This window comes from Colobus angolensis, unplaced genomic scaffold (genome assembly GCF_000951035.1).
Source record: "Colobus angolensis palliatus isolate OR3802 unplaced genomic scaffold, Cang.pa_1.0 Scaffold29, whole genome shotgun sequence".
NCBI lineage: Eukaryota > Metazoa > Chordata > Mammalia > Primates > Cercopithecidae > Colobus > Colobus angolensis.
Window position 1 is genome coordinate 2,090,478 of NW_012116154.1, and position 23,729 is coordinate 2,114,206.

Here is a 23,729-nt window from a genome sequence, read left to right on the forward strand (position 1 = left end):
GTGTTATTTGATTTTCTGTTCCTGCATTAGTTTTCTAAGGATAATAACCTCCAGCTCCACCCATGTTCCTGCAAAAGACATTATCTTGTGCTTTTTTTAAATGATGGCATAGTATTCCATGGTATATATGTACCACATTTTCTTTTTTTTCTTTTTTTCTTCTTTTTGTTTTTTTGGAGTTGGAGTCTTGCTCTTTTGCCCAGGCTGGAGTGAAGTGGCACGATCTTGAGTCACTGCAACCTCTACCCCTCAACTCCCAACCCTCACCCCCCTGGCTTCAAGCGATTCTCTGGCTTCAGCCTCTCAGCCTCCCAAGAAGCTGGTATTATAGGTGTCTGCCACCACACCCAGCTAATTTTTGTATTTTTAGTAGAGACAGGGTTTCACCATGTTGGCCAGGCTGGTCTCAAACTCCTGATCTAAGATGATCCTCCCAAAGTGCTAGGATTACAGGCATGAGCCACCATGACTGGCCCACATATTCTTTATCCAGTTTGTCATTAATGGACATTTAGGTTGATTCCATGTCTTTGCTGTTGTGAATAGTGCTGCAGTGAGCATTCATGTGTATGTGTGTTTATGATAGCATGATTTATATTCCTCTGGGTATGTACCCAGTAATGGGATTCCTGGGTCGAATGGTAGTTCTGGTTTTAGCTTTTTGAGAAATTGCCACACTGCTTTCCACAACTGTTGAACTAATTTACACTCCCACTAACAGTGTATAAGTGTTCCCTTTTCTCCGCAACCTTGCCAGCATCTATGATTTTTTGACTTTTTAGTAATAGCCATTCTGATTTGATTTACATTTCTTTAATGATCAGTGATATTGAGCTTTTTTTCATATGCTTGTTGGCCAAATGTATGTCTTCTTTTCAGAAGTGTCTGTTTATGTCCTTTGCTCGCTTTTTAATGGGCTTGTTTGTTTTTCTCTTGTAAATTTGTTTAATTAAGTTCCTTATAGTGTTGTGGGAATGAAGGAGGACCAGAGAGACCATGGTGAAACAGGAGGATTTTTATTGAGCGCACTCAGACCTAACGGATTAACATCCAAAAACTGGGCCTGGAACAAAGGCAGCACTAGAATTTTAGACACACTTCTAAAAGGGGGTGGGCTAACCTGAAACAAGTTTACAGTGGTGCAAATCATAGTGGCGTGACAGCAAGGATACAGAGGCGGAACAAAGGCAATTAATTAAATTGTGACAGGTTCATAACTCAGGATTACATGTGACTCTTCCTGTGTGGTCCAGATGGCTGTTATCGAGGCTTGCTCTAGTGCCTTGCACAGGCTTATCTTTTAACCTTCACTATGGCGCCTAGATGGCTGCAGCCCAGGCCTGCTCAGGTATGTCTTATAATCTTCACTGTGCTGCTTAGAATACTCAATAGAATACTCAAAGTTACCAGAAAACAGGAATCTATAAACTTATAAGTTTACTCATAGGGGAATGGAAAATTTGATTTCTTCTCCCTATGTTGAGGGAGTGCTAGGAGAGTCTCCAGAGCACATTCCTTTGAGCTCTGGCTTCTTAGATAATATTGAGACTTCACCTGGTCCAGGCTTTGCCTGTTTCTGCCTTTGGGATGAGTCACCCTAATATAGAAAGCTTGTTTTTCTCTTTTTAATTTTATTTTTCTTTCTTTCTTTAATTTCCTCTCTCAGTAGGTGCTGGATATTAGACCTTTGTCAGATGCATAGTTTGAAGATTTTTTTTCTCTGATTCTGTAGGTTGTCTGTTTACTCTGTTGATAGTTTCTTTTGCTATGCAGAAGCTCATGAGTTTAATTAGATCCTACTTGTCAATTTTTGCTTTTGTTGTGATTGCTTTTGGTGTCTTTGTCATGAAATCTTGACCCATTCCTTTGTACAGGATGGTATTGCTTAGGCTATCGTCCAGGCTTTTTATAGTTTGGGGTTTTACATTTAAGTCTTTAATTCATCTTGAGTTGATTTTTATATACACAATAAGGAAAGGGTCCAGCTTCAATCTTTTGCATATGGCTAGCCAGTTATTTCAGTACCATTTATTGAATAGGGAGTCTTTTCCCCATTGCTGTTTTTTGTCAGCTTTGTTGAAGATCAGATGGTCATAGATGTATGGCTTTATTTCCGGGCTCTCTATTCTGTCCCATCGGTCTATATGCCTGTTTTTGTACCAGTACCATGCTGATTTGAGTACTGAAGCCCTGTAGTATCATTTGAAGTTGGGTAACATGACGCTTCCAGCTTTGTTCTTTTTGCTTGGGATTGCCTTGGTTAATCTGACTCTTTTTCTTGGTTCCATATGAATTTTGAAATAATTTTCTTTAGTTCTGTGAAGAATGTTGATAGTTTGATAGGAATAGTATTGAATCTATAAATTGCTTTGGGCAGAGTAGCCATTTTAATGATACTAATTCTTCCTACCCATGAGCATGGGATGTTTTTCCATTTGTTTGTGTCTTTGATTTCTTTGAGCTGTGTTTTGTAATTCTCATTGTAGAGATCTTTCACCTCCCTGGTTAGCTGTATTCCTAGGTGTTTTATTCTTTTTGTGGCAATTGTGAATGGGATTGCCTTTCTGATTCGGCTCTCTGCTTGGCTGCTGTTAGTGGATAAGGATGCTAGTGATTTTTGTACATTGATTTTGTATCCTGAAACTTTGCTTAAGTTGTTTATGAGCTGAAGGAGCTTTTGGGCTGAATCTGTGGGGTTTTCTAGATATGGTATATAAATTATATCTCAATAAAGCTGTTATTTTAAAAAATGAATGGGATAGTCACTTTCCTCAAGGCATTTGCAATTTAGAAGAAGACATAGACATAGGATCTAATCATAGAAGTCTGCAACTTCTTCTCTACTGAGGAAGTATGCAAGAACTGCTAACTCATGCCCCCATATTTAACAATATGCCCGATGCTTTTCAGATCAAAAAATGGAGAACTTTGAGCTGATAGGATTGCAAATGATGAACAGTCATGTTTGACAAGGAAGTACCCCATTCTGCTCTAGGTTACAAAACATATGCCTTTGACTCTAAATAGTCCTTGTTCTTTTGGAAGTCATGGTAGAGTTGAGTAAGAATTTATTTGAGCCAAGACTGAGGAGCAAGATAAATTGGTCTGTACATTATATTAAAGGATTTTATTTTAACTCTTGCTCAGATGCTATGTGGGATAAAAGCTGAGATAACTAACTAACCATTGATCGCCCTTTCCCTGTCTGATATCAGTCCCTTTTTCAAGGAAAGGAAAGATGAATTTCCTGTTGACTTAACTATTAATAACAGTGGTTTCCTTTCAGTGTTTAATAAGAAACTCTCAGAAATTCTGCGTAGACATTTTATTTCAACATTTCTTGAGATGTTAATGAAATACTTGCCTTTCCCATTTTACTCGAGGATTTATTCTTCAAACGTTTATGACTGCTTACTGTGGGCTAGGCTTCTGTGCTGGTTGGTGGAGGTCACAGTCTAGTGGGAAACTCAAACAGGTTAATAGTAAAACAGCATGAGTGATGCTGTAATAGAGATACATTTATGAAGGTGTGAGAATTGGGAGAAGGAGATTCCAGAGGGACAAGAGAAGCCTTCATAAAGAGGTGACATCTTTTCTGAATCTTCAAAGATGAGTAGGAATTTGCTGGAGGGAGGGAAGGATGCTGAGAATGTGTGGAAGGACAAGGAAGATGATGTATGCGATGAGAGCATTCCATGTGCCTCTGAAATAATTAACTCCGTGTACATCATTTTATTCTTCCCAGATCTCACACTTCCTATTCCAATGGTTTTCCATCTTGGCCATAGATGAGAATCACCCCAAGAACATTTTAATGCCCTAACTGCGCCCAATCCCAGAGTAACTGAATCAGAATCTTGGAAGTATCTTTGTAGGTGGGGCCTAGGCATCTATACTGTTTAAAAGCCCCCCAGGTGGCTTTTACATGTGGCCAGGGTTGAGAACATTTCCTCATTCCCTTCACATCTGTTCCTCTGTGTCTGGAATTTATTCCTTCCGGTGGGTTCTTGGTCTCACTGACTTCAAGAATGGAGCTGCGGACCCTCGTGGTGAGTGTTATAGCTCTTAAAGATGGTGTGTCCAGAGTTTGTTCCTTCAGATGTTCAGATGTGTCTGGAGTTTCTTCCTTCTGGTGGGTTCATGGTCTCGCTGACTTCAGGAGTGAAGCCGCAGACCTTCACAGTAAGTGTTACAGCTCTTAAAGGTGGTGCATCCTGAGTTGTTTGTTCCTCCCAGTGGATTTGTGGTCTCACTGACTTCAGGAATCAAGCTGCAGACTCATAAAGGTAGAGCAGACCCAAAGAGTGAGCAGCAGCAATATTTATTGTGAAGAGCAAAAGAACAAAACTTCCACAGCGTGGAAGGGGACCTGAGTGGGTTGCCACTGCTGGCTCAGGTGGCCAGCTTTTATTCCCTTATTTGGCCCCGCCCACGTCCTGCTGATTGGTCCATTTTATAGAGCACTGAATAGTTCATTTTACAGAGTGCTGATTGTTTCATTTACAATCCTGTAGCTAGACACAGAGTGCTGATTGATGCGTTTTTACAGAGTGCTGATTGGTGCATTTACAATCCTTTAGCTAGACACAGAGCACTGATTGGTGCATTTACAATCCTCTAGCTAGACAGAAACGTTCTCCAAGTCCCCACTCGACCCAGGAAGTCCAGCTGGCTTTACCTCTCAAGCGCCCCTCTAAACAGGACACCCCAACTGCTGTTGGGAATTGGGCAATGACGGCTCTAGCTACTTCCTGCTGGATGGGGGCAAAGAAGGGGCCCTGCAGTTATGGTGTTCTCCAGAGGGGAACTCTTTAGGCCACTGAAAGGGCCAGCGGGTTGGTCCAGGGGTCCTTTTAAGTTCCCTGCTACACCATACCCCTAGACTGTTTCCTCTCTGGGAAAACTTTCTCTTCATAGATAAAATTAAGTCTGTCAGTTTCGCTTTTGCTCAGTTTTGTGTCACTGTAGTGACATACGTGTCCTTGTCCTTACTGCCTCTCCTCCCTCCTAGCGTGAAGTGTCCCTTATCTTGGGCAGGGCTGACTGTTTCCAGTCCGCTCTTGTCCCTTCTCTTCGCTCATCACCTGGTTTCTACCTTACTGTTCTGTTCCTCTTTCATGTTTCCACTTTTCCTCTCTTTGTTGCCTTCTGCTTTTAGAGCCTTTAAACAATAAACCATAACTAAGAATCTCATCTTCAAAAGTAAAAAGTCCTCCCCATAACCCTGGGTCATCCTCCAGCTACTGTCCTGTGTCCCCGAACTTTGTTCTTAGTGAAGCTCCTTGAATAAAGCTCACTCTCTGCCCACCTCTGCCATTCTCCTGAAGCTGATATGATAGAAGTCACCAGTGTCTTTCTAATTACTCAATTCACCAGACTCTTCAATCCTCACCTCTGAATCCAAGTGGCTAATGGGAACCTTATCTTTCTACCCGGGTCAAGGGATGACCAGAGCTGGAACTGCAGTAGTGGAGAGTAAGACTTTCACCCCCATACCTAAGTCTCTTGTGACTACCTTGTCCTCTCCCACTTTCTTGACTGGACTATTACAAAGAGCCTCCCAACTGCTCCTGCTTCCCTTTGGTAAATGACAGAGTCCAAGGCCAAAGAATGAGCCTAAAAATGGGGCCAGCCTACCTCTTTGGCTGATTCAGGAGACACTGTCTGTGTACCTCTTTCCACTGTTTCTCTGATGACCACTGATGTTTTAATTGCCTGGTTTACATCACTTCTTTAATGTCTTTTCATCATAGTCATTGCCTTCTTGAAGAATATGCTAGAGGAAAAAGGCCCAACATATACACAGATATACCACACACACACTCAGAATGTACACATCAACCTTCCATTCGTTCTTCCTGCTGTTGCCTCAGGGTCAGGTCCAAAGTGTTAGAGCATGCTTCAGAAGAATCCCTGCCTTTGCCCTTCCCCTCCATCATAACGCGTCTCCTTTCACGTCTTGATTTGTTCAGGCTCCCTTGATAATAATCCTCCCTTCCCTGAAGATCCTCTCCAACCCTAGGTGAGTAGCCCATTTATTCCCCTGCACCTGCCACCCGCCACACTGGGTGATTTCTGTGACTTTATTGTGTATTTTTCTTCTACAAGTCTGAAAACACTTAGAGGTGGGGACTTTATGTTCCTTGGTTTTCCAATTCCTAGCACAGTACCCAGCAAGAAGAAAGTGCTCAGTCAGTGGTGGCTAGAGGTATGGTGGTCAGAAATAAAAGTGTGCAAGGAAGGAGGGAGCTGTAAGATCATAATAATCCCTAACATGTATTGAGCTCTTACAGTATGCCAGCCATTATGTCAAAGGTTTGACAGTCATCTGTTTTAGTCCCTAGCAAAACTCAATGAGGTGTAGATACTATTATAATTTCATTTTACAGCAAAGAAATTGGGAGTTTAGGTAACTTGTCGGTTGTGTTAAAGAGTTTGGTCTTATTTCTTAGGCCTTTTGATTCCAAAGCAAACAGTTAAATATTAGAAGGTTTAAAGAAACATTATAAGATTTTCTTTTATTTAAAGAGAAACACAAACCTCTATCCTCTTAAACCTGAGGAATGTATTTTTTTTTTTCATAATTAAATCCTCATAGACCCAACTTCTTTGTTCCTTCTTAGTCCCTTTCCTCCCTGTGTGTCTCTGCAACAAGACCGTTTTAATCACTCAGACCAATAAGAGTAGGGGGTAATCTGGGGTCCCTGGCAGGCTGCCCTGCGCTATATTACTTGGGTACAAAGTGATGACTGGAGCTCACATTCATTGTTATAAATTCTCTGTAGGCATTGCTCATTTTACTTGTCATGTAAACCAGGTACTATTATTGTCCCCATTTTTAACTAGTAAGTAGCTCGGATAGGTCTTGAGCCTTTCTCTCTTTGACCATGAGATCTGTGCTCTTAACCCTTACAGCACTGCCTCTCACTTGGGGCTGCTTTCTTGCAGCCTTGATCTTTCTAGGATTTTGCTAACCTCTAGCTACTTCATGACCCTTTTGAGCCCAAGGACTTCCCAGCTGATATGTAACTCCTGGAGGAACTCTATAGTTCATGGGATTAGCTTGGCTGCCTTAGCTGTAGGATTGAACTTTTACTTTTGCCTCCACATGATACCATTATTTAATATCTAAGATATTACTCAAACTGTGTTCAGGTTTTAATATATGAAAACAGCATATACAGGCTGGGCCTGGTGGTTCACGCCTGTAACCCCAGTACTTTGGGAGGCTGAGGTGGGAGGATTACTTGAACCCAGGAATTTGAGACCAGCATGGGCAACAAAGTGAGACCCTGTCTCTACAAAAAGTCAAAAAATTAACCAGGTATGGTGTGTACGCCTGTGGTCTCAGCTACTTAGGAGGCTGAGGTAGGAGGATCCCTTGAGCGTAGGAGGTTGAGGCTGCAGTGAGGCATGTTCCTGCCACTTGTATTCCAGCCTGGGTGACAGAGCAAGACCCTGTCTCAAAAGTAATGATAAATAAATAACCAACCCTGCCTCAAAAGTAATAAATAAGTAAATAAACAAACCAATAAATATGGCATATACAGAGCTGCATTTGTTCATCCAGTTTGTATTGGATGGTCCTTTTCCATTCAGCCTCTTCCCACTCCTGCCTGCCTTCCATTATTTCTAGCAAAAGAGTTACATGGCCCCTGAGAGGGTAATGGGATACCAAAGACTGTGAAAATGTGGCTAGAAGTCTTTTTTTTTCTTTTTTTGTTTTTTGAGACGGAGTTTTGCTCTTGTTGCCCAGGCTGGAGTACAATGGCACAATCTCACTGCAACCTCTACCTCCCAAGTTCAAGCGATTCTCCTGCCTCAGCCTCCTGAGTAGCTGGGATTACAGGCATGCGCAATCTGCCCGTCTTATTTTGTATTTTTAGTAGAGACAGAGTTTCTGCGTGTTGGTCAGGCTGGTCTCGAACTCCCGACCTCAGGTGATCTGCTCACCTCAGCCTCTCAAAGTACTGGCATTACAGTCATGATCCACAACACCTGGCTGTGGCTAGAAGTCTTAATCTGTATATCCAGGATATAAAAGCTACTTAAATATTAAAAATCACCTAGAAATTCTGATGGTATTCTTTCAGAAAATATGTATGGTTATAAACAAAGTAAATAAAAATATCTCCCTAATAACATTGCTAGAATGTATCATAGTACCTAGCATCATAAAGCAGCCTCACAGAAATTTTTTGCCATCCCTTTTAGGAAACCAACAGATTTGCACTTTCTCGTAATGTCACTCTAAATACCTAAGAGTCTAAAAATAACTTTCTCTCATGTATCTATGCTCTGGATGTGTGTCTCAGGGAAAACTTAATGTAGGTTTCAGGTAGGCCCTTCTCATATGAAATGCTACTCTTGAGTGAAGTTAAATTATAAATTGAAACATAATGTTTCCCATAAAATGGTATAATACTTGTAGTCAAACAGTAATAAAGAAACAATTTTTAAAAAATTTAATTGTCAAGAGTACTGTTTAAAAGACAGAAACCTTCCAGTGGATTGGGTAGAAGAAAAGGAAATTTGGCAAAAGGAAAAACCACACTACATTCTCTGTTTCTGTAAAATGAGGCCTAAGAACTAAGGTGGGGTGCTGGGTAAGAAGGAAGCCTTATAAATAGTAACGTTAAAGAATGGGGCCCAAGATCCTAACCCTTGGGATTACAGCCCTTGACTCTCTTATGGGCCACATGGTCATTCAGTATAAAAATGGCCATGGTCTGGAATGGAGAATGGATGTTGCCTTGCTTCCTGGAAGCATAGGGACTCTAGAATGAGTAACTTAGTAAAATTGCCCAACCTAAGTATTTGATGATGGAGAGATACGTCTAAGCTCCCAAACAGGGAAATTCTTGCCCTCCTCTCCTGTGAAGATCCCTGTTTTGCCTGGGGAAGGAAGAGGGAATTGTCAGAATACAATTTCAGGAATTTTAGGAGCTGTGTTTTGGTTGATCTGCTGCTGAGGCAGAGATAATCAAAGTCTCTGTGGAGGGCAAAAGGATCAGATAAGAAAGAAGTCATTCCTCATAGACTGAGAAATCTGAAACCTTAGGAATTCTTGCTGATGAATTTTATTCCCTTCTAGTCTAAGAAACCTTTCTTTCTTCCTAGCAAGAGACATATAGAATAAATCACTAACAGCGCAAACAATATTTGTGATAAATGCAATTGTCTGATAGTTTCCTAGGAGTTCTGCAGAGGCATGTGATGACTGCAAACAGCTGAGTCTGTATTTTAATTCAGTGGAATATATTCAGACTCCTCTGGGAGCTCTAACATGTTGTCTGTAACCAAGGTTTCAATGCTACAGTAATAGTTTTGTGCGGGTTCTTCAGAAATTAAGCCATTTCTTCAAAATTTCTGTTTAGTACAAACAGTAAGCCCAGGTCAAAAATGTTCACCAAGACATTAGCAAACTCTAATGGAGGTTTGGTTTTCCAGGCATTCAGAACACAGTTTCTAAACATGGTTGAGAACAATTACCTTGGAGGTATGGAGCATCATTGAACAATGACCTTTCAGGTTGACTAAGAATGCTGAAGCCCCAGAGGAATCTTGAGCAATTTTGTGTTGTTGTTGCCTGAAGGAACCAAAGAATAAAAATGTAGTGGGAATATTTGGAAAGGGGATGATTTTTCAAGCTTGTAAAAAATGAAGAGCAGCCACCAGAAGAAAATGCTTTTATTTGAATTCAAAGAGAAATTTTTTTTTATATTAAGTAAAATTTAGGTCCTCAGACTTCTTAGCTTTTCTATAAATTGGCTTTTGGTTATCCACGTTAAGCCCTTTGTTTGCTCCTATTTAATATAGGAACAAATGGTGAAATAAAGAGGAAAATGGGTCCATTCTATGGGAATGTATGTGCAGTGGAAGCATTTCTTCTTTTAGTTTTCTGTATAAAAATATTTACTTGCACAGTATATACTAAGTAGTTTAATCACGGCAAGTGTCTAATGACCTTTTTTTTTTCCAGCTGACTCAGGTGTGGACACCTTGGCAGTGTTTATGGCCAGCAGCGGAACTACAGACGTCACAAATCGGAACAGCCCAGCCACACCACCAAACACCCTTAACCTCCGTTCCTCCCACAATGAACTGTTGAACGCTGAAATAAAACACACAGAAACCAAGAACAGCACACCTCCCAAATGCAGGAAAAAATATGCACTAACTAACATCCAGGCGGCCATGGGCCTCTCAGATCCAGCTGCACAGCCCCTGCTGGGAAATGGCTCTGCCAACATCAAGCTGGTGAAAAATGGGGAGAACCAGCTCCGGAAGGCTGCAGAACAAGGGCAGCAGGACCCCAACAAAAACCTGAGCCCCACTGCAGTCATCAACATAACTTCTGAGAAGTTAGAGGGTAAAGAGCCCCACCCACAGGATTCCTCCGGCTGTGAGATTTTACCCTCCCAGCCCAGGAGAACTAAGAGCTTCCTAAATTACTATGCAGATCTGGAAACCTCAGCCAGAGAACTAGAGCAGAACCGAGGCAACCGCCATGGGATTGCGGAAGAGAAATCCCATCCAGGCCAGGGCCAGGCCTCCACCATCATTGGGAATGGTGATTTGCTGCTGCAGAAACCAAACAAACCCCAGTCCAGCCCTGAAGACGGCCAAGTAGCTACAGTGTCATCCAGCCCAGAGACCAAGAAGGATCATCCGAAAACAGGGGCCAAAACCGACTGTGCACTGCACCGGATCCAGAACCTGGCACCAAGCGATGAGGAGTCCAGCTGGACAACGCTGTCCCAAGACAGTGCCTCACCCAGCTCCCCGGATGAAACAGGTACCCCCTGGGGAAGGCATAGCCTCAGCTGGCACTTTCTTTTGGTCTTTTCAGCTATTGGTGGAGTAAATCTCTAGACTGACCAAAAATGTCCATTTATATGCAGAGAGAAACGTGAGCCTCTTGCAGTAAAATTGGGCAATTTATTTGCAAAATATTATTGCATTTCCTAACCATATCTTAGGTTAGTTTCATTTTGGATCGTACATAAAGCTGTTTGTTCTGGGAAGCATTTTTGTAAAATAGACAGGTCCTTGGTGTTAAGTACAGTAAAATAACATCTATTTAGAAATTACACTTCCAGTGCATAGGTAGACCATTTCTCTATGCTATCTAGAAATGCTGGGTTTTGGTAGGCAAAATAATAAACAAAGTTGTGGGGGGAAGGATATAACCCAATTAAGAGAACTATTTTAAAGTCTTCAAAAGAACTTACTTATGGTGAAGCTCATAAAAAGTTAAAACATTGGCCGTCTGTTCATTAAAGGCATTTCTCTTTTTGACATTTACTGAGGAGGATTTTACTAGCCTTAAGTAATATTTAAAAGTGGGAAAATGGTATTTCTTGAAAAATACATTCAGAAGTTTAGGCTTTTAACTAGTCTAATTGATACCAGTCTTTCTGGACTTTTGTATATATTTGTAATATTTTGGATTTGTTGGAGGTGTTAAAATGGTGACAGAAATGAACAGGATCCTAAGAGTCAGCTACTTTAAATATCATTTTCTCATAGCTCCCACTATACTGATCATAAAATTGAAAAATTTGGAGAACTTTATTGTATCTGAATTCGGCGTAAACAAGCACTCAGAAAGGCTAGTTTTTTAAAAAGTAGTCCAGCAGTTCCCCTAGTGGGTCCCAGGGCTGTATTAATATAGATATAACAGAGAAAACAGATAGAACCACCACGGAAGGAAATCACATTTTTACAACCTATAAGGAAGATAAATTACAAGGACTAAAGATAAGGAAAAGAGGAGTTAAGACATTAACTTGTTTAAGAAGAAAAAAAGTAGCGTTTTTGAAGTGCCCTTTAAAATCCCAGTACTTTCAGTGATGCATACTGCTGTGGGATGTGGCAGTAGGGAGGTTGAGATGAGGCCGTTTCATCTCATAACTGTCTGGCCCTGCACATTATTGGAATCATAATTATGTTCAGTAATGTCCCTGAGTTCACAGCTCTCTACACTTTTTACCCATTTAGAGAATTCGTATTCAGCAGCTGATGGACGTTGTCACCTGCTAGAGTTTGAATCTATTAATATATGAAAGACTTACTGCACATATTCCAGCCAAGCTCTACCTCCTGTGTTCATCGTTTACTGACACCTTGCTGTCTCCCTCTGGTCATGGCACCCTTTCTGCTGCTCTTCCTGGCATAGCCGGTTCTGTTTTAGTTAGATTTTAAACTAACCTAAAGTTTTGTTCAGGCACGGTGGCTCATGCTTGTAATCCCAGCACTTTGGGAGGCTGAGGCAGGAGGATCACTTGAGCCCACAAGTTCAAGACCAGCAAGACCCCATCTCTCACCCTCCAAAAAAAGTAGTTGAGCATGGTGGACGGTGGCATGTGCCTATAGTTCCAACTACTTAGGAGACTGAGGCAGGAGGATCACTTGACACCAGGAGTTTGAGGCTGCAGTGAACCATGATTATGCCATTGCACTCTAGCCTGGGTGATAGAGGAGACTATGTCTCAAAAAACATAAATATGTTTTTAAGTGAATAATTAAGCTGTCTCTGCCCTTCATCCTAGCCCCCTTCCCCAATGATGACCATTAGCTTATGTTTTTATTTCCTCTCAGAAAATATTTGAGTCATATATCCACATATTAATAATAAATTTTAAGGCCGGTGTGGTGGCTCGCGCCTGTAATCCCTGCACTCTGGGAGGCCAGGGTGGGTGGATTACCTGAGGTCAGGATTTTGAGACCAGCCTGGGCAACATGGCAAAACCCCTTCTCTACTAAGACATAAAAAATTAGCCAGGCATGGTGGCGGGTGCCTGTAGTCCCAGCTACTCTGGAGGCTGAGGCACAAGAATTGCTTGAACCCAGGAGGCGGAAGTTGAAGTGAGCCAAGATCCCGCCACTGTACTCTAGCCTGGGTGACAGGCGAGACTCCATCTCAAAAAGATAAAAATTAGGCCAGGTGCAGTGGATCACCAGGTCAGGAGTTCAAGACCACACTGACCAATATGGTGAAACCCTGTCTCTACTAAAAATACAAAAATTAAGTGGATGTGGTGGTGCATGCCTATAGTCTCAGGAGGCTGAGGCAGGAGAATTGCTTGAACCCGGGAGGTGGAGGTTGCAGTGAACGGAGATGCACCACTGCACTCCAGCCTGGGTAACAGAGCAAGACTCTGTCTCAAAAAAAAAACTTAAAAAAAAATAAAATAAATAAAAATTAAATTAAAAAAAAAAATAAATTTTAAAATTTACACAAATTTTGTGATGATGTTTTTAGAATCTCTATGTTTTAGAGATAATATACTAATATAAAATACTAATCTATGTCATAGTATAACATATATAATACAGTATAACCCATACTGATAGAAACAATATTGTATATGGGATTTTCCTCCAAAATAATTGGGATTAGAAGGATAAAAAAAGAAACAAAATTGCCCATAAGCTGCTGATTGTTAAAGCTGCATTATGGGTACGTGCGGGTTCATTATTCTATTCTCTAATTTTGTATGTTTAAAATTTGCCACAATAGTTAAAACCAGGAAAAAGTTATCCTAATTAGATTGTTTTATGAATGCTTTGCTTTTTTTCATGTAAGAACATATTTTGTAGATCAATCCATTTTTCTACTTAAGTCTTTTTAAGTATTATGTATGCTATTCCAGTATATACAAGTTCCACGATTTATTTAGCAAGTTCCCTGCTGATGAGTATTTAGGTATTTTTCTGTCCGTAGCCCCTTGGCTTACCGAGTGCTGGTGTGGGTAAGGGCCTGTGGAGAGGGTACAGTTGAAGTATGCACTCCACTCTACCTACTGGGACTCTTGAAATGCTCCTGTAACTCCCTCTTTCCAGGAAGGCTTTCAGGGGTCCCTCTGATGTGACACTTACCACTCATTTGCTCAGTGTCCTGACATTACTTGCTGTTGGGTTTCCACAGAACATCTTAACAGTGCTTGGTCTGTGATGTGAACTGGATTAGCATTTTTTGACATGTTAAGAAGATACGCTCAGTTTTCTCTCGAAAGTTGGTTTTGACAGGATGATGATGGTGGCCCTTGATAAGTTGCTAAGGATAGATGTTTCAAATCAAATATGCTCAAAAGAATGTATTAGCTGTGAATGAAAAGCAATGAGATTGTGTTTTTAAAATATATACTAGAAGCCAAACTTGTGCCAGCCTTGCAAATGTTCACTTTGGAATCTCTGCATCTACTTCAGCATGTTGCAATGTCTCAATATTAATCATCATCATTTTGGGAGTCCTGTTTTGGAATTGCCTCAGAGTCTGCTGCGGATCCCCATGAAATGAAATCTCTTTGCTTATAATCACACTTCAGGTTTCAGGTAACATGTAGATTAGTGAATGAAATAAAATAAGCAGTTTTTGTTTCACTTGTAATAATAAAGTTAGTGTTTATTATGTATGTTTTATATAGTATATATATGTGTATATGTATAAAGTAAACACAAATACTAACAGTTGAAAGAAAAGAGAAAACGAGAGCAAATATTTTGTGACGTCTTAGTATGGCATGCCATAGTACATATATAAAGTGTGTATTTGCCTGCTGACTTGCTGTGTGTTAAGTACATACTCATCACAGTGGTGTGTGTTTTATGACTAAATCATGATGCAGTTATCTTTGGATCATAGACTGCACTTTGGGGAGCCTAGAAAAATAGACTCATTTCTTCCTCGGGGGCATCCTTTCCAAGTTAGAATGCTATTTATACAATAAAATCCAATGGCTAACCCAGAGACTGACTACTTTCTATTTTCCTTTACTACTGAATCGCCCCCTCCAGCTGTTTAGTAACTTCTTTTTGTACAATCAGTCATGTATACAATATGTGGCTGCCCTTTTCCTCCCCTGTAGTCTGTCCTTTAAGAAAACAAGAGGCTGTTTGAAAAAGGAAAAGCATCTGTGAAATGACTATTTTCGTAGGAGTTAAGAAAAGTTAAAGAGTGCCTTGGCCCTGATACTAAAAGAAAGGGTTGTATCTTGCTACTGCAAAGTGAGAACTTGGAATCTAGTTAGAGTTTTTTTCAGAGATACAGTTCCCTCAGTGGCCCCAGGTAAGCATGATGGCTCAGATAAATAAATACCGGTTGTTCATACTGTATACAGTCTCTCTGTTAATCACTTGGTGTTTCATGTTTGCTTTATGAAAACGTTGAAAAGATGCATCATTTTGAACCTTCCTGGCTACAGGTTTCGGTGGTACCAACATGTAATTTTATGTTTAGTTTGGGGTTTAACAAAATTGAAGACACAGTATATGAAACTAGATGGATCTTGTGTAGTAACTGTTTCAAATTAGATTCATTGCTAAAGTGTACAAAAGCAGAATTATACGCAGAGAAAACCAAGTCCAGATGATGTGGCAATGGGCCTCATGATCCATTAACTTGTCATTAAGAGCATAGGCTTTAGAGTGAGCTTCATGAGTTCAAATCCCTGCTCTACTACATCTAGGCAGTTCTCATAGCCTCTCGTCTATAAAACGGGGATAATAAGAGTGTTTTGGCATAGACCTGCTGTGAAGATTAAGTGAGAGCATCTTAGGCTGGGCGCAGTGCCTCACGCCTGTAATCCCAGCACTTTGGGAGGCTGAGGTGGGCAGATCACAGGGTCAGGAGATCGAGACCATCCTGGCTAACATGGTGAAACCGCATCTCTACTAAAAATACAAGAAATTAGCTGGGCGTGGTGACAGGCACCTCTAGGAGAGGCAGGAGAATGGTGTGAACCTGCGAGGCAGAGCTTGCAGTGAGCCGAGATCATGCCACTGCACTTCAGCCTGGGCCACAGAGCAAGACTTTCTCTCAAAAAAAAAGCATCTTCAAAGAGCTTTTAGAGCAGTATCTGGCATATAGCAAGCGCTTAATGAATATTGGTGATTATTATATTAGAGATCATCAGTATCGGTACAGTGGTGGGATATAAAAGTTTGCTTTTCTCTTAATTATGAATAACCTATATTTTGGACTCTGAGTTAAGACTCTCTGGACCTTAAGAGCAAGGGTTGGTTCATCGTCATCTTAGTATTTTCAATGCCTAGAATATGGCAAGTGGGCTTAATAAATAAATAATGACTAATTGAATGAAAATGGGAGCCATGTACATATCACAAAATGAACTTGATGTGTTGAGTAAGATACTCGATGTTATGTCTTAGTCAATGCCTGGTTTTGGCGTTGGCTACGTATTTTATAATGATCTGTTGGTGAAGCTGAATAACCCGAGTTACTGGGGAAGGCACACAGAGATTCTGTGGGTTTACCATGTGCCAGATCCTGTTGGTGGTACTTTCTCACTGTCAGGTGGCCATGCTGAGACTTGACCCTCGGTCTTCCGACACAGCATCTGGTGTTTTACCACAGAGGCTAAATATATCAGATTTAGTCTGGTTCAACTGGAGGCATATAGTAGTATCTTGAGAATCCAGAAAGTAGAAAATTTTATTTTAGGGGATCTTTCCATTCCTCTATGCAATTGAGGTTTAGATCAAATGCCACCTCCACTGTGAAATCTTTCTAGACCCTCTGAACTGTATAAAGTCCTTTCTCTGTATTCTCAAAGAAATGTTTCTAAGTTTCTGCCATCATGTTTGTCTTAGTGGCTTTCTACATCACTCATAAGTTTCCATTTAGACTTAGACCTCCTTGAAAGCAGCGTCCAGGTCTTCATTATGTGTATATGTGAACTTCTTCACACGGTATGTGGCACATAGTAAAAGTCTCCATAAACTTACTCATTTGCTGGTTGGATGGATGGATTTGTGATCATTAATGCATGCTGTCTGATGTTTGCTACATCAGTATACCTGTAGAAATAGAAAAAGTAAGAACAATTTGTATAAAATAATTGTTTAGAAGACTTGGATAGGGTGATTCTTATTTATGTTCTAAGCTCCTGGGAAGGATGAAGAATTGGGGCCAGTAATTCAGTCTACCACAAATATTGTTTTATTCGAGTCTGTAAGTCTATATGTTAGAAGGGTCAGTGCCAAGGAAAAGGGCCATTTTGGTTTCAGTTGACTTCACACTTTGCCTTAAATTGAGATTGATCCATGGTTGTCATAGATTGTTTTCTGTTGTTATAATGAAATACCTGAGACTGGGTAATTTATAATGAAGAGAAATATATTTAGGTCACAGTTCTGGAGGCGGGGAAGTCTAAGAGCATGACACCAGCATCTGGTGAGTGTGTTTGCTGCAGAATGACATGGCGAGGATATCACATGGCCAGAGAGAAAGAGAATACATGTCAGCTTAGGTCTCTCTTCCTCTTCTCGTAAAGATACCTGTTACCGTGGGAGCCCTGCCCTGATGACCTTACCTAATCCCAGTTACCTCCCAAAGGTCCCACTTCCAATCATCATATGAATTTGGGGATTAAGTTTCCAACATTACATGAAATATGGGGGACACATTTAGACCATAGCAGTGTTGCTTTAGAGTTTGAATCCTTTGATGACTTCAATTGATTGGTTTCCAGTTTTGAGGCAAAGTGGAACTCTTTTGCATAGTTGATGACTGTGAGAGCCACAAACCTAATTATGTCAACAGAACTGGCAGCACCTCTTATTTCTGGCTTTAGCTAGCTGAAGAGTGTTAAAGCTTTGGATAAGTCTGTATTTTTCACACTTTTAGAAACCTCTTCTAACTGTTCATTTTATCTCAGATGGCTTTTGGTAATTTTAACTATAAATATTTTCCCCCCTTTTTTCTTACAAATCCTAGGCCTATGGCTGGGTGCAGTGGCTCACACCTGTAATCCCAGCACTTTGGGAGGCTGAGGAGGTTGGATCACTTGAGGTCAGGAGTTTGAGACCACCCTGAACATGGCAAAACCCTTTTTCTACTAAAAATACAGAACATTTAGCCGGCTGTGGCGACACGTACCTGTAATCCCCACTACTTGGGAAGCTGAGGCAAGAGAATCGCTTGAACCCAGGAGGTGGAGGTTGCAGTGAGCCAAGATCACACCGTTGCACTGCAGCCTGGACAAGAGAGCGAGACTCTATCTAAAAAAAAAAAAATTCCTAAGCCCAGTCTTCAGCTGGTTTGCCGTGCTGAATTAATTTTAATCTTTTAAGGACCTTGAATGACTCACTAGCCTTCCTGTTATGTCTTCTCAGTAGAGAGTTCCATGATGCGACAGGAAGAATTCAAGAAGGCAGATGTGAGATGTTTCCAAAATAGTTTAGGCATACTGTGTTCTGGGGTAGATGGTGTGTTTTCCAAGTGAGATTTTAGCACTTTAGGGGTAAAAGGCATAAAAATATTTTTGATTTTACCCCATGAACTTAAGAAAGAAAAGATTTTGTTCAGTTTTGTGTTTTCGGAAAGTTCTATGCAGAAATATATGTTCCGGTGAATAAAGTAGTTTTGGGTTGCCTTCCATTATAAAGTATCATATGAGGTACTTCAGGGGACGGACAGGTGAGTACAATGAGATGAGTGGCAGCCAGAGTCTAACAATAGTTAATGAGCGCAAGACAGCAGATATATTCAAGGTGGAACCAGAGGAGGGCTGTGAGAGGCTTGAGTGCTATGAAAAGGAAGAAATGTCAGTCAGTTGGGATGTGGATGTTCGGACACTTGAAGTTATCTGTACTGGAGATTGAATAGACTTTCAGTGATGGAGATCTGGGGAGAGCATTGTCCCTCAGAGCTGTTGAAAAGTAAAGAATCTTTTTCTTTTTAAAAAATTAACCACTAAAGAAGTTTATGATTGTTTTTTCTCTCTTATCTCTACTGATATTTTGAAAATATCAATTTTAGTTCTTAGTTTGGCTAGTTGTTTAGCTTCTGGGGAGAGGGTCCAGTGGACAGTGGCAGCTTAGGAAGCACCTGGATGTATGCCTCTAGGAGTCCTGTGTGAAGCCTCCCAGAAGTGCCAGGTGATGCTCTCACACCTTGGAGGAAGGCATGCAGCCACCAAGATTGTGAGGGAGTGGCTCAGTGGGATCAGAAACAAAAACACTACTGGACACTTTCAGAAATTTTCTGGTCAAATTTCATCATGAGCTATTTGCCCAGATTAGTTTTCTTCACCAAAAACAAAAACAAGCAAACAAAAAAAAAACCCTTAAGCTGGCCGGACACGGTGGCTCATGCCTGTAATCCCAGCACTTTGGGAGACGGAGGCAGGCAGATCGCAAGATCAAGAGATTGAGACCATCCTGGCCAACATGGTGAAACCCTGTTTCTACTAAAAATACAAAAATTAGCTGGGTGTGGTGGCATGCGCCTGTAATCCCAGCTACTCAGGAGGCTGAGGCAGGAGAATCACTTGAACCCAGGAGATGGAGGTTGCAGTGAGCTGAGATCGCCCCACTGCACTCCAGCCTGGGCGATAGAGTGAGACTCCATGTCAAAAAACAAAAACAAAAACAAAATAAACAAAAAACCCTTAAGGTAATAAAAGAGGCTACAGAAATATTCAGATAGCAAACTTGAACAGCTCTACATCCGTGGAGAATTGAAATGCATCTGTAACTTTACCATGATTTTTCACTGAGTAGTAGTGTTCATATAAGTTAACAGTAGTTCAAGAACTTGTGAATTTGTTCATCATGACTTTGTTGATGTTCATTAGTTTGTTTATTCATTCTTTCATTTTTTACTTCATATATATGTACACGTGCCTTTTTTTTTTTTTTTTTTTTTTTTTTTTTTTTTTTTTGAGACAGAGTCTCGCTCTCTCTCACCCAGGCTGGAGTGCAGTGGGCGTGATCTCAGCTCTGCCTCCTGGGTTCACGCCATTCTCCTGCCTCAGCCTCCCGCATAGCTGGGACTACAGGCGCCTGCCACCACGTCCGGCTAATTTTTTTGTATTTCTAGTAGAGACGGGGTTTCACCGTGTTAGCCAGGATGGTCTCGATCTCCTGACCTTGTGATCCACCCGCCTCGGGCTCCCAAAGTGCTGGGATTACAGGCGTGAACCATCACGCCCAGCCACATGCCAGTCATTTTTAAAAGTCAACTCTGTGTGCTGTACTAGGTGCCTGAGACATAGTAGTAGATTAAAACCAGTCTGTGATGTCACATAGCTCACATAAAGTTTCCTGTCTCTATGTATGAAGCCCTTACCATATGCAGAGTGCCTGAAAAAATGTGTTTTTGTACTCTTTGCTCCATTTTGCATATCATACCTCAGCAAGTAAGAAAAAGATAAAGCCCACTCCAAACCCTGGATAGCCTAAGCAAAGAAGAGGAGGAGATATTAAGATGGTTTGTTGATTTCTTATGGCTGGTGTAACAAATTATCACACACTTGGTGGCTTAAAACAATTAGAAATTTGTGGCCAGGCGCAGTGGCTCACACCTGTAATCCCAGCGCTTTGGGAGGCTGAGGCGGGTGAATCATTTGAGGTCAGGAGTTCGAGACCAGTCTGGCCAACATGGTGAAACCCTGTCTCTACTGGAAAAATAATAATAATAATAATAAAAAACAATAGAAATTTGTTCACCCATCGTTCTGGAGGCCAGAAATCCAAAATCAGTCTGGGCGTGGTGGCTTACACCTGTAATCCCAGCCCTTTGGGAGGCCGAGGTGGGCGGATCACCTGAGGTCAGGAGTTCGAGACCAGCCTGGCCAACATGGTGAAACCCTATCTCTACTAAAAATAAAAAATGAGCTGGGTCTGGTGGCAGGTGCATGTAATTCCAGCTACTCAGGAGGCTGAGACAGGAGAATTGCTTGACCCCAGGAGGCAGAGGCTGCAGTGAGCCGGGATCACGCCACTGCACTCAGCCTGAGCAATAGAGCAAGACTCTGTCTCAAAAGAAAAGTCCAAAATCAAAGTGTCATCAGGGTCTCGTTCCCTCTGAAGGCTTTAGGGTAGAATCCTTCCTTGCCTCTTCCAAACTTCCGGTGGCTCCCAGAAATGTGTGACATTCCTTGGCTTGTAGCTATACCTCTGTTTTCACACTGCCTTCTTCTAGGGACACAAGTCATTGGATTTGGGACCTACCCTAACCTAGTATGACCTCACCTCAATTTAATTAATTATATCTACAAAGACTCGATTTCCCAGTAAGATGATACATGCTGAGGTTCTGGGTGGACATGAATTTTGGTAGGTATATGGTTCAACCCAGTACAGACATCTTACAGATAATTCCTTAATAGATGCAACATGGAAGAGATGTGAAAGAATGTTTGCAAGAATTATATTCAAAATTTTCAAGAAGGAAAGCTCATAGTTGCATGTCTTGTGAGACTTTTAAGTGAGTGGAATATACTGTAAGGGACTTCTAGATAGTTTGGGGTTACCTTTGTTCAAAGTCTTCATTGTAAAGATGAGGAAATTTTGGTGTGGACTGGTGAACCTGAAACTATAACCTCAACTGAGATTGGGAGTAAGTGTGGAAATGATAGAAAAACATGATAAAAATAAAAGATAAAAAGATAAAAACATGATAAAGACATGGCAAAGCTTTATGTTTAGCAGTACAGCTCAGTTCTGGAGGGCGGCATAGTTCAGGGGTGCTGGCATATGGAAGGCTTTATTCCTTTGATCAAAGCTTAAAAACAGACAAGACTATCAATAATAGACATGTTTTTCTTACGTTAGTTCAAGAGACATTTATTTCTTAGCAAACATACAGGATTTTCTTAAGGAGCTATGCAGAATATAAAATAAAAGGATATGACTCTGATTTTAGGTCACTGCAAAGGCAATATGATGCCATAAAGCATCAGAGATCACAAACAGCAGCACTGAAGAACGCACAAACTCACGGGCAGATTTTGTTCCATAGACAGTGTTATAGAAAATGCTTAATTAGATGCCAGTGCTTAGAAATTGAGATATTTTACATAAAAATAGAGGACCGCTCATTCCTCTTGTAAATTCAGAAATCTCACAATGCTGAGCTCAAATACCAAAGAGACAACAGTCAGCAGCAGCCCCTTTTAGATGGGTCCTGTCCTTTCCAGCTCAAGGCATTGAGCTTGCGACCCCTTGCTCTTACCATCAATGGACTTAGCCATTGTATGCACATGGAACTGTTATGGTACAAGAACCAGGCTAATGTTGATCTTGCCTGTTACAGCTGCATTACAAGTGTGATGCCATAGTAGCGACATCCTTGGATCTACAGTCTTCTTTTAATCATAGTCATCCTAGTCTCGGTCCCATGCCTTCTGGTAGAATCATAAAGTGTGACATGAACTGTTAAGTAAAACATGCTTGAAATTTCTAAAGACATCTCTAGATGACTTCTCAGAGTCTTCCATCTGTTAATCTGGTTAAGAAGAGGGAAAACATTAGCTTTTCAAAACCTAGGATGTGGGTGGTTCGTAAATTTTGTGCTTAAGTCTGACTCAGTTAATATGCCCAGTTTGCTCTCATAAATGTAGGGGTAGTTACCAGTTACCCTTGTAATTTATTTATTGTGTTTCCTTATTAGAACCCTTGGGTACAAAACAGTGAAATAAAAGCTTCATGTTCAAACAGATTTGACTGGAAAAATCAAATCATTTGGCTATTAGAAAACCATATATGGTTAGCATTCCATGTGGAATGTCAGAAAGTGAGAGAATGAGATGAACCCAGCCATTGGTTGGTACCTAAGAGGTAAGCTGATGCTTATTGTGTGTAAGCTTTAGTCTTTATTATTATTATTATTGAGACAGAGTCTCGCTCTTTCGCCGAGGCTGGAGTGCAGTGGTACAGTCTCGGCTCACTGCAAGCTCCGCCTCCCGGGTTCAAGCGATTCTCCTCCCTCAGCCTCCTGAGTAGCTGGAATTACAGGCACACACCACCATGCCTGGCTAATTTCAGTAATTTTAGTAGAGACAGGGTTTCACCAGGTTGGCCAGGCTGGTCTTGAAGTCCTGACCGTAGGTGATCCGCCTGCCATGGCCTCTCAAAGTGCTGGAATTACAGGTGTGAACCACCGCACCCGGCCTGTCTTTTTCTTTAACTTTTCATAGATTTACTCTTGAATATGATTGAATTTGATCCTCAGAAAAATTCATCCTTAGTATAATTAGACATTGTTAGTTGATATTTTTGTCCCTGCGTGTTACTTGAAGAATTCTTCATATGGAACTACACTGAATTGGTATATCCGGGATATTATAAAGGTAGATCTTTATCCTATAAATGTCTTGTTGGAGAAGCTGATTTTGTGTTGTTTATTACCAGAACACATTTTCTCATATATATAGTGGTGTATGTGATGGTTAAGGTATACAAGATGGCTGGCCCATGAAAGTCTATTTAATCTCTATAGACATGAAGAGTATTATTAATAGAACCCTTCCCCAAAATGTTGTAGGGGAAAATGTCTCCATTCCATGTAGAATTGTCAGAAAGTGAGAGTGCAGATAACTGTAACTCCATACCATTGGGAAGGGGCTGATGGGAAGTATACCAAAGGAAGTTCAAGAACTGATGGAGGCCTCTAGGGATACTTCTCAGTACTGGACCAGCTCTGCAGTTCCTGCTTTGCTTTACACTGGGGGACCTTTGACCAACGTTTCCATTCACCCCTTGCTCACTGTGGACAAAGAAGCTATTGCACGGCCTGTGCTCTTCTCTTCTTTCTCCAGAACGAGCCTCAGCCTCTTCCAGAATTTCAGAGTGGCTTTCATCTTTTAGTTCATGTCCTGTCTCTCTCTCTGTCTCCTTTTTTTTCCTTTGTGTGCTTGGAACAAGGGCCCCAAGTTAGAGAATGGACTCTATGTAGAACACATCAGAGAGAAGCCGTT

At 41.1% G+C, this 23,729-nt stretch overlaps 1 protein-coding gene across 4 annotated transcripts in view; it reads left to right on the forward strand.

Moving 5' to 3' along the window:
- The window catches only part of APBB2 (amyloid beta (A4) precursor protein-binding, family B, member 2), a 433,566-nt gene that overhangs the window by 192,424 nt on the left and 217,413 nt on the right, over window positions 1-23,729 (forward strand). For all 4 annotated transcript variants that reach the window (XM_011949059.1, XM_011949060.1, XM_011949061.1 and 1 more), the window contains one exon: window positions 9,983-10,798. In XM_011949059.1, coding sequence (XP_011804449.1) covers window positions 9,983-10,798 — 816 coding nt within the window. The remainder of the gene's footprint in view (window positions 1-9,982; window positions 10,799-23,729) is intronic.